Genomic DNA, 15360 nt, shown 5'->3' with positions numbered 1-15360 from the left:
GAGGATCCCACATGCCGCGGAGCGGCTTGGCCCGTGAGCCATGGCTGCTGAGCCTGCGCCTCCGGAGCCTGTGCTCCGCAACGGGAGAGGCCACAACAGTGAGAGGCCCGCGTACCGCAAAAAAAAAAAAAAAAAAAAAAAAAAATACATATGCAAATAAATATATGACTAAAGTTGTGATAAATACTATGAAAGGAAAAGAACCATTTGCTATGGAAGAAATGTAGTTTTTAAAGGGATCTGAAAGAATATTTCTCTATGAAGACCTGACATTCCCTCTGAGACCTGAAGGACACACAGAGGTTAACCGGGCAGAAAGGAATAACATGTCAGCAGAAGGCAAGAAAGAGTTGGAGGAGTTTCAGGAGCTGAGAGGAGGAGCCGGGCTCCAGAAGGAAGGCTGAGGGACCAGAGGAGAGGGCTCAGCTCCGGCAGAGCCTTGTGGGCCAAGGAGGAGCTTGGGATTGAAGTTAAATGCAATAGCAAGTGACAGGAGGGTATTAGGTAGACGTTTCTCTGCTGAGACGAACAGATGGGAGCTGGCGAGCAAGACAGGTTATGGAGAAATGAGTGCATAGCTGCTCAGCAAACAGATATCAAACTGAACGATTTATTTTCAGAGTGAAGATTTGAGTTCTGTTGTTTCTTTTCTATTTTCTAAACTTAATGTAAATGTGTTCAGTTGGATAATTTTACATCCTTGCTGTTATTTGGTCTTTGGTCCTGCCTAAAACAGGTATCTTTCAGTCAAGTGGTTAGCATATCTCTTAATGAGAAAAGTATATGAATCCATTAAACGAGTTGCTTTGGCTAATTATTTCCTCCAAGGTCTTTGAATGTTCAAGCTCACTTGAGCCTCAGGCATTGTTTGGATTTTACTGCCATCTAGTGTCCCTAAACACGTAAGTTTATTTGTCCTTATGAACAAGACTCCCCCAAGCTGTGCAAATGAGCAAATATATATTCTCCAGAATGGGAGAATCTCTGTTTGGGTTTTATTTACATTGCATTTAAATCAATATAAAATAAGTCTGGGAGTAACAGAGCTTACGATCCTTACTATCCTTACTAACAGAGTCTTACTATCCTCTCTCTTCTCTGTCCAATTATCTTATCTAGGGTTTCACTGATCCTTCTGATATACACCCCCAGTCTTCCTAAGGCTCTCATTGTGAGAATTCCTCATAAATGCTGACCAGTTTGCCTCCTGTACAAAAGTGTCTGGCCTTAGGGAGCGCTTAGGAGTTGAAATCCTCTCCCCGACTCAAATGCAGAGGGGTTATGGCTGCTCAAGGACAAACATCTTTTCCTAAAATGCAAATACAACTTGGCAGGAGCCCTGTTGTCCCTCCACAATGATTTCCACACAAAATTCAGGGCTCACTGGTCCCATGAGGCCACTGATTTTAGCATTAGTTTTAGTATCTGTTTTAGTCTGTTTTTACAAGGCTCAGAAAGCCCATTGGCCTAAAATATTGGGTTGGCCAAAACTTTCCTTCAGCTTTTAAGTAAAAACAAAAGACACATTTTTTTATTTTCACCAAGAACTTTATTGAGCAACATATTCACCGCTTTGTTCCACTACCTTCTGCCACACTGATATGACAGCTGTCCCAGTACAATCTAACAAAATTGTTTCAAATGAAGTTAAAGACAGCTAAGCGGTACTAGAGCCATCTTACAGAAAAAAACAAATGACCTTTTCGGCCAACACAGTATATTCTCAAGCTATTGCAGTTCAGTTTGGTTTGGTTTTCTTAATCAAAGTTTGGCAAAGAATTGGCCATAATGAATACATTTTTCAGAACACAGGTGAGGATATACGTGCATTTGTGTAACACTCCTCCATGCACTTGTTCAAACATACCAGAACACTTTCTCTTGTCCACCACATCCTTCATTATAATTCTCTTTTTCTTCAAAGGTCCCAAGCCACTCGTTTCCGTTGGCATCAACCAGCTCCTTTTGACAAGCAGCAGACGTGGGCAATAGATAATGTCTATATCGGGGATGGCTGCACAGATATGTGCAGTGGCCACGGAAGGTGCATCCAAGGAAACTGTGTGTAAGTAGGTTTTTTTCCTTCCTTTTACAGAAAGTTCCTGACTCACATTCTGGCCAGGAAATTTTTCTGAAACTGGTTTTTTAATCACTTCCAGGCTGCTTTAGGTTATATTGATACATTTTTCCTGAAATCTGACCTTGAGCTAACCATGGAGTTTATGGCTATCTTTGTTCTTGCTTAGAGAGTAGGAACTGAACAATATCTTGTAGGGAGAAGGCTGAGTTATAATTGACTTGTTTTATTTTCTTCTATGTTTCTGTGATAGACCTGAGCCTTGAAAAAGACATTAGAAGAAGTTCAGGAGTTTAATGTGTTCTGACTGAAAATAATACATCCTAAGTATTTTTCTCACTTAGGTCTGAATGTATGTAGTGATATGCCTTACTTGTGGTTTGAATGGTACTCCTGTGGTATTTGCATAAGGAAGTATATAAATGCCTGATCAGTTTGCCAGGTGTATTTGATCGAGAGACCTACAATTTTACTCAGAGAGCCTTAGTATCTTTGGAAGGATCTAAATAGAGAGAGAGAGAGAGAGAGAGAGAGAGAGAGAGAGAGTGTGTGTGTGTGTGTGTGTGTGTGTGTGTGTGTGTTGTGTACTACAGGGCTCTGTGCTTTATTTTCAAAGACTGCTGTTCGATGGGATACTATGAATGAAAATGCTGATAGAGAATTCAGTTCCTTCTCCACTAATCCCTGTACACCTGGGGAGTCTTTCCTTTGATTAATGATTCTAGCCCATATCCAGCATGACCTCTGAGATCCCGGAGCCTCCCAGTCCTATATTCATATTTCCTCTAACATTGAACAGGGAATTCACTTCTGTGGTCAAAGATGGCAGATGCTATCCAAAGTACCCTCTGCTATTTGGAACGTGGCCTCTTGGATTCCTGATTGGCTCAAAGTCTCTATGAAAAAGACCAGTTTCATGAATTATTAGGACCAACCAGTTTACTTTGGTAGCTGCAGTTCCTTATCAGCCATCCAGAGCTGTGTCATGCAGGGACAGGGCTTTAGTAAATTCTTTCAAATTGCTTCTCTCTCCACCTGTAAGCCCAAGTCACTACTTTAGGAAAGCCTAGAGGCAGTTAATTCACAGCTTATTTCTAACCTAAAGCACTGTTAAGGAGAGCAGGTGAATTCCAGCAAGCTCTGTGAAGATAACTAACCTTTCATCATCTTGGACTGGGAAAAGGAGTTGGCTTCGCTAATTTGAGAGAACACTTGCAGGGGCTTTGTTTGATGTTGACTTTTCTTTTCTCTTTTTCCACTCCCAGCTGTGACGAGCAGTGGGGTGGTCTGTACTGTGATGAGCCCCAGACCTCCCTTCCAACCCAACTCAAAGACAACTTCAATCGGGCCCCATCCAACCAGAACTGGCTGACTGTGAATGGAGGGAAATTAAGTACTGTGTGTGGAGCTGTGGCTTCGGGAATGGCTCTGCATTTCAGTGGGGTTAGTGTTTGGCTACTGTTTATTCATTTCTGCATCCTCTGAGTTCCCCCCCAAAAAGTCGAGTCTCTTTTGAAGTTTAATTGGCAAGTCAAGATGCAGAGTTAGACACTCTAAATGCACAACTCTGATGTGAACTCACAACTTTCTACAAATCAGAAAATGCTAATTATTTTCAACACTTCCGTATCACAAATCAGCTGCGACAATTTAATTATTCAGGGTCGTGTCAGCACAGGCACATTTAAGTACACATTTAAAAAGGACTTAAACGAATTTCCAGCCTGGGATAGAGAGCTTGCACAATGTGTGAGGGTCTTCCACCTGAATGATGCTCTAATTGAAAATTCCTGAGCTTGCAACAGATTTGGGATTTAGGGAGCCAAAAATCTGGAAAATGAGCTTCAGTTTCCTGAATTTATTAACAATAATTAATCCCTTATGTAAATTATCCAAGAAAGAGTAATTGTTAGTAATTACTAAACACGTGTATTTATAGCAGATTATTTTGTGAATGATAGCAGCAATGTTAGCAAATTGCTTTGAGAAACTTTATAGCCATTATGCATTGCTGCCAAAGATGACTTGTTTAAAAGTAGAATTTCTCCAATACTATAATTAAATACCCTTTACAGGCCATTTAATTTTTAAAAACTACAAATTCACTATCAGTTCTTTACTGCCCTACCACGTCCTGCCTTAGAGTTTACATTTGTGCCAATGAAATATACTAGTATTTTAGCCCAAGAGTAGCAAGAGGACATATATTATGTTGGATTTTTATAATCATCAACAGTGATTAAGAATGCAGTGTTTCATAAAGAATGCTCAACATCATTAATCTTTAGAGAAATGCAAATCAAAACTGCAATGAGATATCATCTCACACCAGTCAGAATGGCCATCATCAAAACATCTAGAAACGATAAATGCTGGAGAGGGTGTGGAGAAAAGGGAACCCTCCTGCACTGTTGGTGGGAATGTAAATTGATACAGCCACTGTGGAGAACAGTATGGAGGTTCCTTAAAAAACTAAAAATAGAACTACCATACGACCCAGCAATCCCACTACTGGGCATATACCCTGAGAAAACCATAATTCAAAAAAGAGTCATGTACCACAATGTTCACTGCAGCTCTATTTACAATAGCCAGGACATGGAAGCAACCTAAGTGTCCATCAACAGATGAATGGATTAAGAAGATGTGGCACATATATACAATGGAATATTACTCAGCCATAAAAAGAAACGAAATTGAGTTATTTGTAGTAAGGTGGATGGACCTAGAGTCTGTCATACAGAGTGAAGTAAGTCAGAAAGAGAAAAACAAATACCGTATGCTAACACATATATATGGAATCTAAGACAAAAAAAAAAGGTCATGAAGAACGTAGGAGCAAGACAGGAATAAAGACACAGACCTACTAGAGAATGGACTTGAGGATACGGGGAGGGGGAAGGGTAAGCTGGGACGAAGTGAGAGAGTAGCAGGGACATATATACACTACCAAATGTAAAATATCTAGCTAGTGGGAAGCAGCCACATAGCACAGGGAGATCAGCTCGGTGCTTAGTGACCACCTAGAGGGGTGGGATAGGGAGGGAGGGAGGGAGGGAGATGCAAGAGGGAAGAGATATGGGAACATATGTATATATATAACTGATTCACTTTGTTATAAAGCAGAAACTAACACACCATTGTAAAGCATTTATACTCCAATAAAGATGTTAAAAAAAAAAAAAGAATGCAGTGTTCACAGTACTCCTCCTAGCTTAGATGGAACTCTGAGAGACCTAGTTTTCTTCATAGGTTCAACTAAAAAATGACTATGTTAATGAATTAATATAGAAAACATTAAAATCAACTATAAAAGTTTAAAAAGCTTACAACTAATATTGCTAGTTATAATTAAGTTGTATTACATTTTTGGACATCATTTTTAAATTGCATATTAAAATAGTCATCTCAGTATACTATTTTGTTAATAGCTGATACCTTTTTAAAAATCTAAAAGATACCTATAAATAGCTAGAAATAATTTAATAAAAATATAGAATAGTTATTTTAATTTCAGCTCTCGTATTGCTTAGAAGAAAATAGAAGAGAATCTCTTTAGAATACATTGCCCTTTGTAAGTAAATTCTAATACTGAAATTTCAAAGTTCAGCATATATTTGCTGTGTACCTACTGTATGCTAAAGACCATACTAGGAGTTAGTATAATAGGAGAGATAAGAAAATCATTATTGCAATACTGTGTGACTTGTATTGCAAAAGAAAGGATGGAAGCCAGAGAATACCTAGAACCTGTAATGACGATTCCTTATCACCGTGTTGTTGCATTCTGCTTCTTTTCCTTAGGGTTGCAGTCGGCTGTTGGTCACAGTGGATCTAAACCTCACTAATTCTGAGTTTATCCAATTTTACTTCATGTATGGATGCCTGATCACACCAAACAACCGTAACCAAGGTGTTCTCTTGGAATATTCTGTCAATGGAGGCATTACCTGGAACCTGCTAATGGAAATCTTCTATGACCAGTACAGTAAACCTGGGTTTGTATTCTATTTTATCTCTTATAACTAGTATGTTGAGCGAAGATGCTTAGTAAGGCCTGCCAGCAATCCATCACAGGGACCACAGGGGACCTGGACCACACTCACCAGTAGAGGATGCCTCTGAGACCAACACGAAGACAAGGTTTCTGAGCTAGATAAGCAGCTGGTTTGGGGTTTTTATTTCAAAAAAAAATAGTTTGTGAATCCGTAAATAAGATAAAATACACAATCACAATGCCAGTAATGAATAGATCCACTGTAAAAACTCATATAAATTAATGAATATATGATAATTAATTTCAACAGCATTTTGGGAAAGTGGAAACAGAAAAGTAATTTATTTGTTTGTTTATATAGTGTTCACTCCATTTTAGAGAATTGGGGGCTAGAAAATAAACACAAAATGTAAATATCCTTAAGAAGCCTAGAGTCTATTTTTAAATTCCTTATTGAAAAACCCTGAAGAAACACAATGTATGGGTCATTTTTAAGAATATACTCTTGAAGGGCAAAAAACAATTGTGGCTGATTGGAAAAGTCCAAAGGTTGTTAAAAAGGAAAAGAACATATTTATTAAAGTAGGAGGAGAATAGGGAAGAGGAAGGTGATATAGGAGAGAAAGAGAGAAGGAGAGAAGGTTGGAGGAGAGCAGAGCAGAGGGGAGGGGAGGAGAAAGGAGGGGAGGGGAGGAGTGATTGCAGCCCAGTCAAGAAACAGAATAAATAAAAGGAGAAACATAGATAATCTCAGTGCATGGCAAACCAGGTACAAGCTAAAAATTATGTAAAATAAAAACAATCAAGAATCTTGTAAATGATAATTTAAATTCAACCTATCGGTCAAGAATATGTTCAACTGTGAATTACAGAAAACCTAAAATAACTTAAAAGGTGTTTTTTCCTCTCGTATGTAAGTTAGATCCAGAAGGAAGTAACCCAGAGCTGCTACAGCGGCTCCACCAGGACCAGAGACCCAGGTTCCTTCTAACTGGTACTTCTGCCACACTCAACGCTTTGGTCTGAGAGGACCCACATTCCAGCCTGCAGGCAGGAGGATGGGGCAAGAGCAGTGTGCTGTCTCTCTTTAAGGACACTTCCTAACAGTTGTCCACACTTCCTTTCACATTCTAATAGCCAGAACTTAGTCACAGAGACACACCCAGATGCAAGGCAGTCTGGGCATGGTGTCTTTATTCTGGGTGATTATTCGCCTCGCTAAAAAGATAGGCTCCTAATATGAAGGGAGAATGGGGAATATAGCAATTGAGGAAATGCCAGCCGTCTCTGCCATAAGCAGAAGTTTTAAATACTGCACTTGCATTAAAGTTGGACACCAGTAAAGGATTCCAGATAGAAACTAAGTGGTACACAGTGTAATCGTGCAAAAAAATGTGCTCACCTATTAGTAGGAGATAGTAGGCAAGGCAAGTAAACTGTTTATGGAGAAAGTTATAATGACTCTCACATATGAGTTCCTGAACACTTTAACAGCATAATATACAGGGAGAAGGAAGTTATGTTTCTGTAGGGTAAAAGCATAACTGTCTAATCCACTTTAGTTCTCTGAAGGAGAAACAAATTCACCAAGGCTGGAACAGTGGTCATAATTTATTTACACTTTTCAGCAGCCTTGGATAAATTTCCACTCCAAAGGATTTTAAAATGTGGTCAAGGATTTATCAGGATAGAGAAATGAAGATAAAAGATTGTTGCTCTGGATAAAGAAGTGTGATTGTGTGTCCCTCAAGGAACGGATAGATTTCTGATGTTATTTAATACTTTTTAAAATGTTAATTAAACATGCCCATTCAAAGGAGAAAAATTATAGAAAGATCTTACAAGGTGAGCATACAAAAAAAGAGGGAAGGGAGGGGCAGAGGTGAGCTTCAAAACTGAGATGCATGAGGAAATTAACTTTGGAAAAGATTATTTACCTAAAGACCCATGGTCTCCAAACTGCCAGTTACTACACAGCTGAGGGTCTGGGATTCACAGTCTACACTTCCCTTCCCTAAGACCAAGATCCACTGAGTTATCATGGCCCAAAGGGTGCACAAAATGATGGACATAATCAAAAAAAGTATTTAAGGGACTTCGCTGGTGGTCCAGTGGCTAAGACTCTGCACTCCCAATGCAGGGGGCCCAGATTTGATCCCTGGTCAGGGAACTAGATCCCATATGCCACAACTAAGAGTCCACATGCCACAACTGAAGATCCTGCATGCCGTGACTATGACCCAAAGCAGCCAAATGAATAAAATTAATAAATAAATATTTTTTAAAAAGTATTTAAAATCCAAGTACTGGAAATCCAACTAATAACATCCTGGCCTTGAATGGATTTTGATTGCCCCTCATCTGGAATACTTCCTACTCTTCTGGTCATTATACTTCAAGGAAGACATCAAAGAGAGAAGAAGAAGGGAACATAAAATCAACAAGGAGATAGTATGTAGGCAAAACTAAAATAACAAAACCTCTTCCATGTGAAAGACGAAAACCCAGGGGTCATATTGAAGCCCTCTGCTTAAGGGGTCTTCCCAGGATGAACTGCAGTGCTAACACGCAGAGGCAGCCCTGGAATGTAAAGGGAGGTAGATCAGCATGGATAAAAAGATGAGACTTTAGGAGAGAGTAAACCTCAGGGAATTATTTTCCCCAACAGACTTTATGAGTTGTGAATATCATTTCGAAGGGGTTTGATATCTTCCTGAGGTTTAAATGCATCATTGTGATTAAGGGGTATTTCCAACCTTATTTGTAGCTGGTTAAGATTCATGTTGGAGGGTGGAGCCATGTGTTTCCATGTCTGTCTTTGGTGATTGAGTCAGGGGCAGCCTGCTGGGCTTGTTAGCCCATGGTTCTCACTCAGCATTTCTAAGTATAATGTTTTCAATAAAGCATAAAGTCGATGTCAAACCAGGCAACTGATGAAGTAATTACATATATCCTGGTACTCTCAGGCTGAGAACCCAAATGTCCTGCCACAATCTAGTGTCCAAATTCCAAGCAAATTTCTGGTACACATGGGAGTGGAATAAAATCAAGGTGGCAGGGGAAGGAAACAGATGAAACCAGCCCCTGAGTGGCAGAAAAAAAGTCAGTATCGGTTTGTGTCTACCAAAGTGCATATACCCTATGCCTACCGATCTGGAGGGTCTCTAGACAAGCAGAAAACTGTAGGGTCCCTCTCAGTCCTGCCCAGGGACAGTTAGAGCAAGGGGGTAGTTCCAGGATGCTTGAATTTGTTCACATTCTGTTTCCCCAATTTAGTGATTTGTGAGACTTTGTAAAATTAAGAAAATTTATCGTGGTTTTTAAAAACGATTTTAGCTAACGTCCTCTCCTCATCCTCCATGTGACATGTAATATCTTATCTCTGGTTGCACATCCCTTCCTCGCATGAGATATTTGACAAGACTTTCCCCCCGCCACCCCAACCATCATTTTCTTCAGATTCGTGAATATCCTTCTCCCCTCTGACGCTAAAGAGATTGCTACTCGTTTTCGCTGGTGGCAGCCGAGACACGACGGCCTGGACCAGAACGACTGGGCCATTGACAACGTCCTCATCTCAGGGTCTGCGGACCAGAGGACCGTCATGCTGGACACCTTCAGCAGCGCCCCAGTGCCCCAGCACGAGCGTTCACCCTCGGATGCTGGCCCTGTGGGAAGAATTGCTTTCGACATGTTTATGGAGGACAAAACTGCAGGTAAATTTTTCACTGATGCTAAATGAAAATCCATTTGGGTCTTTTCCAAAAAGTGGAATGTGGAACCTTTTACAGATTCTCAAGTGGTACAGAAACAGTGAAAAGGGTGTCACCCTTTTGCTTCTCTCAACCTTCCTGGTTTACATTGTAACTAAATCTTTTCTTTCGGTCAAGCCAGCAAGTTTGTTTTAATAGCATTCAATAATTTTATTAACAGGGTAATTTTCTTTTTAAAAATTTTCATTTCTACGTTTCTTGTTTTTTATTTTGGTTAGAAAGCCAACATTTTTTGGACATTTTTTTATTCTCCAAGGACAAGTGTTTTGTTTTGCTGCACGTCAGACGCGTTTGTGATGGTATTTCATGTTTTCAGAAGTGTCCAAGGTCATGCTTGTTATTCTTCATTCCTGATAGGAGTATCACCGTGCCCCAGTGAACTGTCAAGGATCTCTCCATGCTGTTCTTATTTTTAACGACTTCTTTTCATTTTGCGACACTATTCTGGTCACCTTTTTTTAAGTGGTGTCTTATATTAAGGATATGGCTTTGTCATGCCACATACTTGGTTATACTACATAAAACATGGTATCTTCAGGTGAAGTAGTGATGTTTAATTACACATATCGTATCAACACTGCAAGTGCTATCGAACAGATATACTGTACCACTATAGATTCATCAGACAGTGGGACTGTGCCATGTCCAACTCTGCAGTAGCCTCTTGCATAGAAAGGACAATCTGGTTGTATTTTACAATAATAAGACTGATAAGAACCTTCTGGAGGAATGGAATCTATGCTGAAGACAGTTGAAATGTGAGGAATTTTAATAACTTAAAATACTTAATTATTATTAGTGTTTTATTTTAAAAGCAACACATGTTCAAAGTATGAAATTAAGAAAATACAGAAAATCATGAAGATGAAAATGAAAATCACCCAGAAGATAACCATCATCAATATTTTGATATTTTTCTTAGAGTCTTTTTTTCTATGCCTCTGTATAATCGTATTTTTTTTGCTGTACGTGGGCCTCTCACTGTTGTGGCCTCTCCCGTTGCGGAGCACAGGCTCCAGACGTGCAGGCTCAGCGGCTCCGCAGCATGTGGGATCCTCCTGGACCAGGGCACGAACCCATGTCCCCTGCATCGGCAGGCGGACTCTCAACCACTGCGCCACCAGGGAAGCCCTATAATCGTATTTTTAACAAAATTATAATCTTAAATTATACATATTTGTAGCCTGCTTTTTTCATTTAGAATTAAATCCTTACCATTTCCTCTTGTCCTTAAGTATCTTTGAAAATATAATTTTAATAGCTGTATAATATTCTGTTATAATTTTTATCATTTAAACATTGAATATTTAGATTAATTATTCTTATTAATTTATTTATTAGTATTTCACATGGCACAGTCGTATAACTGCAGATATTTAATAAAAATCACCCTTTTAAATAGAAAAAGCTTAAAATGTTCTTCACCACTTCCAAGTAGTCTTACTCTTTCAAGAAGGTTATTGAGAAGACTTACATAGATCTGATTCAGAACTTTGCTAAAGTACTCATTTATTTTTCCCTATGTAATGGTTTACATAAGTGAGTTTATGATCAGAGAATAATTTTAGTACAACTTCTGTACGAATAAAAGCAAATACGTATTTTTCAAGTACCTAAAATAGTGATTTTTACTTTAGACTAATTCTTGATGTACAATTAAGCTCCTGCTTGTCTTGCAAAGACGGTGCTCCTAGAAAGTGTAATATCTACTTATACAAGTAGTTTATTGTATTGTGGAAGAAATTGGTGTTAGCTGATTAATGTAAGCCCTTTTTCATCAAGATTGCAGAGTTCTAGCATAAAACAAAATATGTACCCCAGAATAAACTCAGGGTATTCTTATTGGAATTCAAATTTCTGTGCCTTTTGATTCTTGAATCCTGTATCTGTGCTATAGGACTAAATGTAGCTCCAAATCCCATGGAATGAAAACTTAACAGATAATGGCATTGTGGTAGCCATTTGAGTCCTGGAGATAAACTGCTTGTTCTACAGACATATGTTATGCTCAGACAAAATCAAAAAGACACAACACTAGTGAAGGCTCAATTCCAATTAAATTGTTTGGTCTCTTCTCTGACTCTTCTGAGGCCAGCCAACTCTGTGATTTGCACAGTAACCCAAGCCTCCAGTTGCACCCATTCGTCTTCACTGTGAATGCTGGAGCTAACCAAGAAACTGCAGAGAAACGTTGGACCTATGAAATCAAAGTGTATCATGAATTAGATGAGATTTACAGATATGTTTCATTTCTAACCTTTCTGGGTAAAATCATTATGTTCAAACACCTCTTCTGGGCTTCCTTGGTGGTGCAGTGGTTGGGAATCTGCCTGCCAATGCAGGGGACACGGGTTCATGCCCTCGTCCGGGAGGACCCCACATGCCGCGGAGCAACTAAGCCTGTGTACCACGGCTGCTGAGCCCGTGTGCCACAACTGCTGCAGCCCGCGTGCCTAGAGCCTGTGCTCTGCGGCAGGGGAAGCCACTGCAATGAGAGGCCCGTGCACCGCAACGGAGAGTAGCCCCCGCTCGCCGCAACTAGAGAAAGCCCGCGCCCAGCAGCGAAGACCCAACACAGCCAAAAATAAATTAATTAAATAAATAAATTTATTAAAAAAACAAACAAACCACCTCTTCCGAAAGGGAAAGGGAATTGTGACAGACACGAATGTGTGCTCACGCACACACGTGTGTGTGTGTGTGTGTGTGTGTTTGAGAGAGAGGGACAATAGGATTATTCTCCACTGATCAGATCATAACCTTGCTGCTTAAATTTTCCTTAGACTCCTAGAAGCTTTTTTTTAAAAAATCACTTTATTGAGGTGTAATTGATGTACAAAAAGCTTTAGATATTTAATGTATACAATTTGATGAGTTTTGGAGATAAGTGTTCACCCATGAAACCGTCACCACAATAAAGGCCATAATTTATCAATCACCTCCAAAAGTTTCCTCCTGCCCCCCCCTTTTTTAATATTGATTTTTCTGTTATAGTAAGAGCACTTAACATTAAGATCTCTCTTAGCAAATTTTTAAGTATGAAATGCAGAATTGTTAACTGTAGGCGCCATGTTGTACAGTAGATCTCCTGAACTTATTCAGCCTTGCATTACTGAAACTTTGTGCCCTTTGACTGACAAGTCCCCATTTCCCCCTTCCACTATTCTACTCTCTGGTTCTATGAGTTTTACTATTACAATTTCTTTAATTGCCCAGAAGGTACTACCAAAATTTGAGTAGAAATAGCTAACTCACTTGGCTATCATATTACTAAAAATCTTCCTCTATCATGTTACTAAAAATCTTCCTCCTTTAGATTCTGTCTAAAAAGTTAAACACCTGTCAGAAAAAAGAAATGGGTATACATTTTCCTTTGCTTTTCATCTGTAACACATACAATACACTCTTTCTTTCTAAATGTAGACTTAGCTAGTATTGGTACTTGATATATCTCAATCTCTCAGTATCCATGTTTCTAAAACGATGTGCTTACATTAGTGTTTTGTCTGTGGATGCTATGTAAGAAGAGAGATTTCTACTTAACATAATTCTAGATGTTGCCTAAAGTGAAAATTTGTTTCAAAGTATTTTTGTCATAAATCTGTCATAAAATTTTTGTTCTTCTCTTTTTAAGTAAATGAGCACTGGCTATTCCATGATGATTGTACAGTAGAAAGATTCTGTGACTCCCCTGATGGTGTCATGATTTGTGGTAGTCACGATGGAAGAGAAGTGTATGCAGTGACCCATGACCTGACCCCCACTGAAGGCTGGATCATGCAATTCAAGGTGAAAATGTGATGACCTCAATTACATAAATAGCCATACACCAGCAATATAAAAATGAAAAAAATTGTGGAGACAACGATCATACAATACTTTATTGACTTAATACATACTTTGAAAAATGAAATTTAATATTAAGATAATATATCAATACATCCCAACTATATATAACTTAATGATTAAAAGTATTTTATTTTTGAACTATTTCAAGATGAAACTTACATAAGAGTAAATGTGTTTCTGTCTGGGATTAAATACTGATAGAGCAAAATATTGATAAATAAAATGTAGGAAAAAAAAATGTAGGATACTGATTTCAATTCCCTGAGTCTAAATCATTATATGATTTAGGCAATTTTCTTCCTTTAAGAGAAGATTAAAGCTATTGCGGTTATACCTACTTTTTTTTATATACCTACTTTCTTTACAAAAGCATTTCAGTGTTTCTGGAGAAAGAAAATTATAGAAAACAAAGGCATGATTAGCATTAATGCCAACATCAATTTTGGCCAAGATTTTCTTTCAATCAATTTATTCTGTCTACCTCAATCCCACTGTATTAGCAACAAATGTTGCATTATGACTATCTCCATCAACAAAGGGTTAGGGTCGAAAGTACCTTCTGTAATTACTTCATTGCATCTTACTTGTAGTTAAAAGTGATTTATTGAGAGTCATAAATTGTATAACAAAACAGTAAACTTGGTAAAGCTGTTAGTAATCCTTCTTGGTCGAGCATTCTGCCAAACAGAAGTGCCAGCCCATTAGCACAACAAACAACAATCTGTAAGAGGAGGCCCAGGCCTACCAAGGCAATCAGCCAGCCACGGCAGGAGCGCAGATTTCAGCTTCTCTCCAAACTCCCTGCACGATATATGTGGCACTTTCTATAATCTGTCACCTTGGACAACCATGTCAACTCCGCCGTCTATCAGCAGAGCAAATAATGAACCTGAAAATACAGGACAGATGTGGTTGTCTGTCAGTGATCGGCAACTTTCTTGCTACCAAGTCTTTAGAGCAGAAACATGTAATATGGTTTTAATACCTCAATAATCTTGCATTTCCGTTTGTTAGATCTCTGTTGGATGTAAAGTATCTGAAAAAGTCACCCAGAATCAAATTCACGTGCAGTACTCTACTGACTTTGGTGTGAGCTGGAGTTACCTGGTCCCTCAGTGCTTACCTGCAGACCCAAAATGCTCTGGAAGTGTTTCTCAGCCATCTGTATTCTTTCCAACAAAAGGATGGAAAAGGATCACCTACCCACTTCCTGAAAGTTTAGTTGGAAAGTAAGTAGAAAATTAAAATAAAGCCTAGTTCCAAGCACTAGACATAGGTTTAGGGACACCGTGGTCAGCCTGAAAGTATTGTGTAATTGTGGATGAAATGCTCTCTTCCTCCCTAACTCTAAGGGTTCTCTAACTGGTGACCTCCATGATGAGCTAATTTAAGGAGACCTCAAATTGTAATCCTCAGACTTGTCAAGATAGGCCTTGACAGGCCCTTCCGTTGTCCATACCTCAGTGTCTGAAAATGGGGACAGAGCAATAGTGATGGCCTTGGAGCCAGTTGAAAACACGTATGCTACCTTATGCACCTTGTAAATTGTGGTCCACTGTACATCCTACGCTTTCCACATTACTGCCTTGTCAATCCATGATAGAGCCAAGAACAAAACCTAGCTCATCATGCTATTTGTGCAGATCCTAACTCTTCATGCTATT

General features: G+C 39.0%; 1 protein-coding gene across 1 annotated transcript in view; it reads left to right on the top strand.

Moving 5' to 3' along the window:
• RELN (reelin) overlaps positions 1–15360 on the top strand; it is a gene marked incomplete at its 5' end in the record, with an annotated part of 523328 nt that overhangs the window by 474354 nt on the left and 33614 nt on the right. Inside the window, 6 exons of the mRNA XM_082662360.1 lie at positions 1925–2065; positions 3343–3520; positions 5882–6075; positions 9534–9790; positions 13482–13636; positions 14711–14925. Coding sequence (XP_082518486.1) covers positions 1925–2065; positions 3343–3520; positions 5882–6075; positions 9534–9790; positions 13482–13636; positions 14711–14925 — 1140 coding nt within the window. The remainder of the gene's footprint in view (positions 1–1924; positions 2066–3342; positions 3521–5881; positions 6076–9533; positions 9791–13481; positions 13637–14710; positions 14926–15360) is intronic.

The sequence above is a fragment of the Grampus griseus genome (assembly GCF_964374135.1).
Source record: "Grampus griseus genome assembly, chromosome: 9".
Lineage (NCBI taxonomy): Eukaryota > Metazoa > Chordata > Mammalia > Artiodactyla > Delphinidae > Grampus > Grampus griseus.
This window is presented reverse-complemented; position numbering and strand designations above follow the sequence as displayed.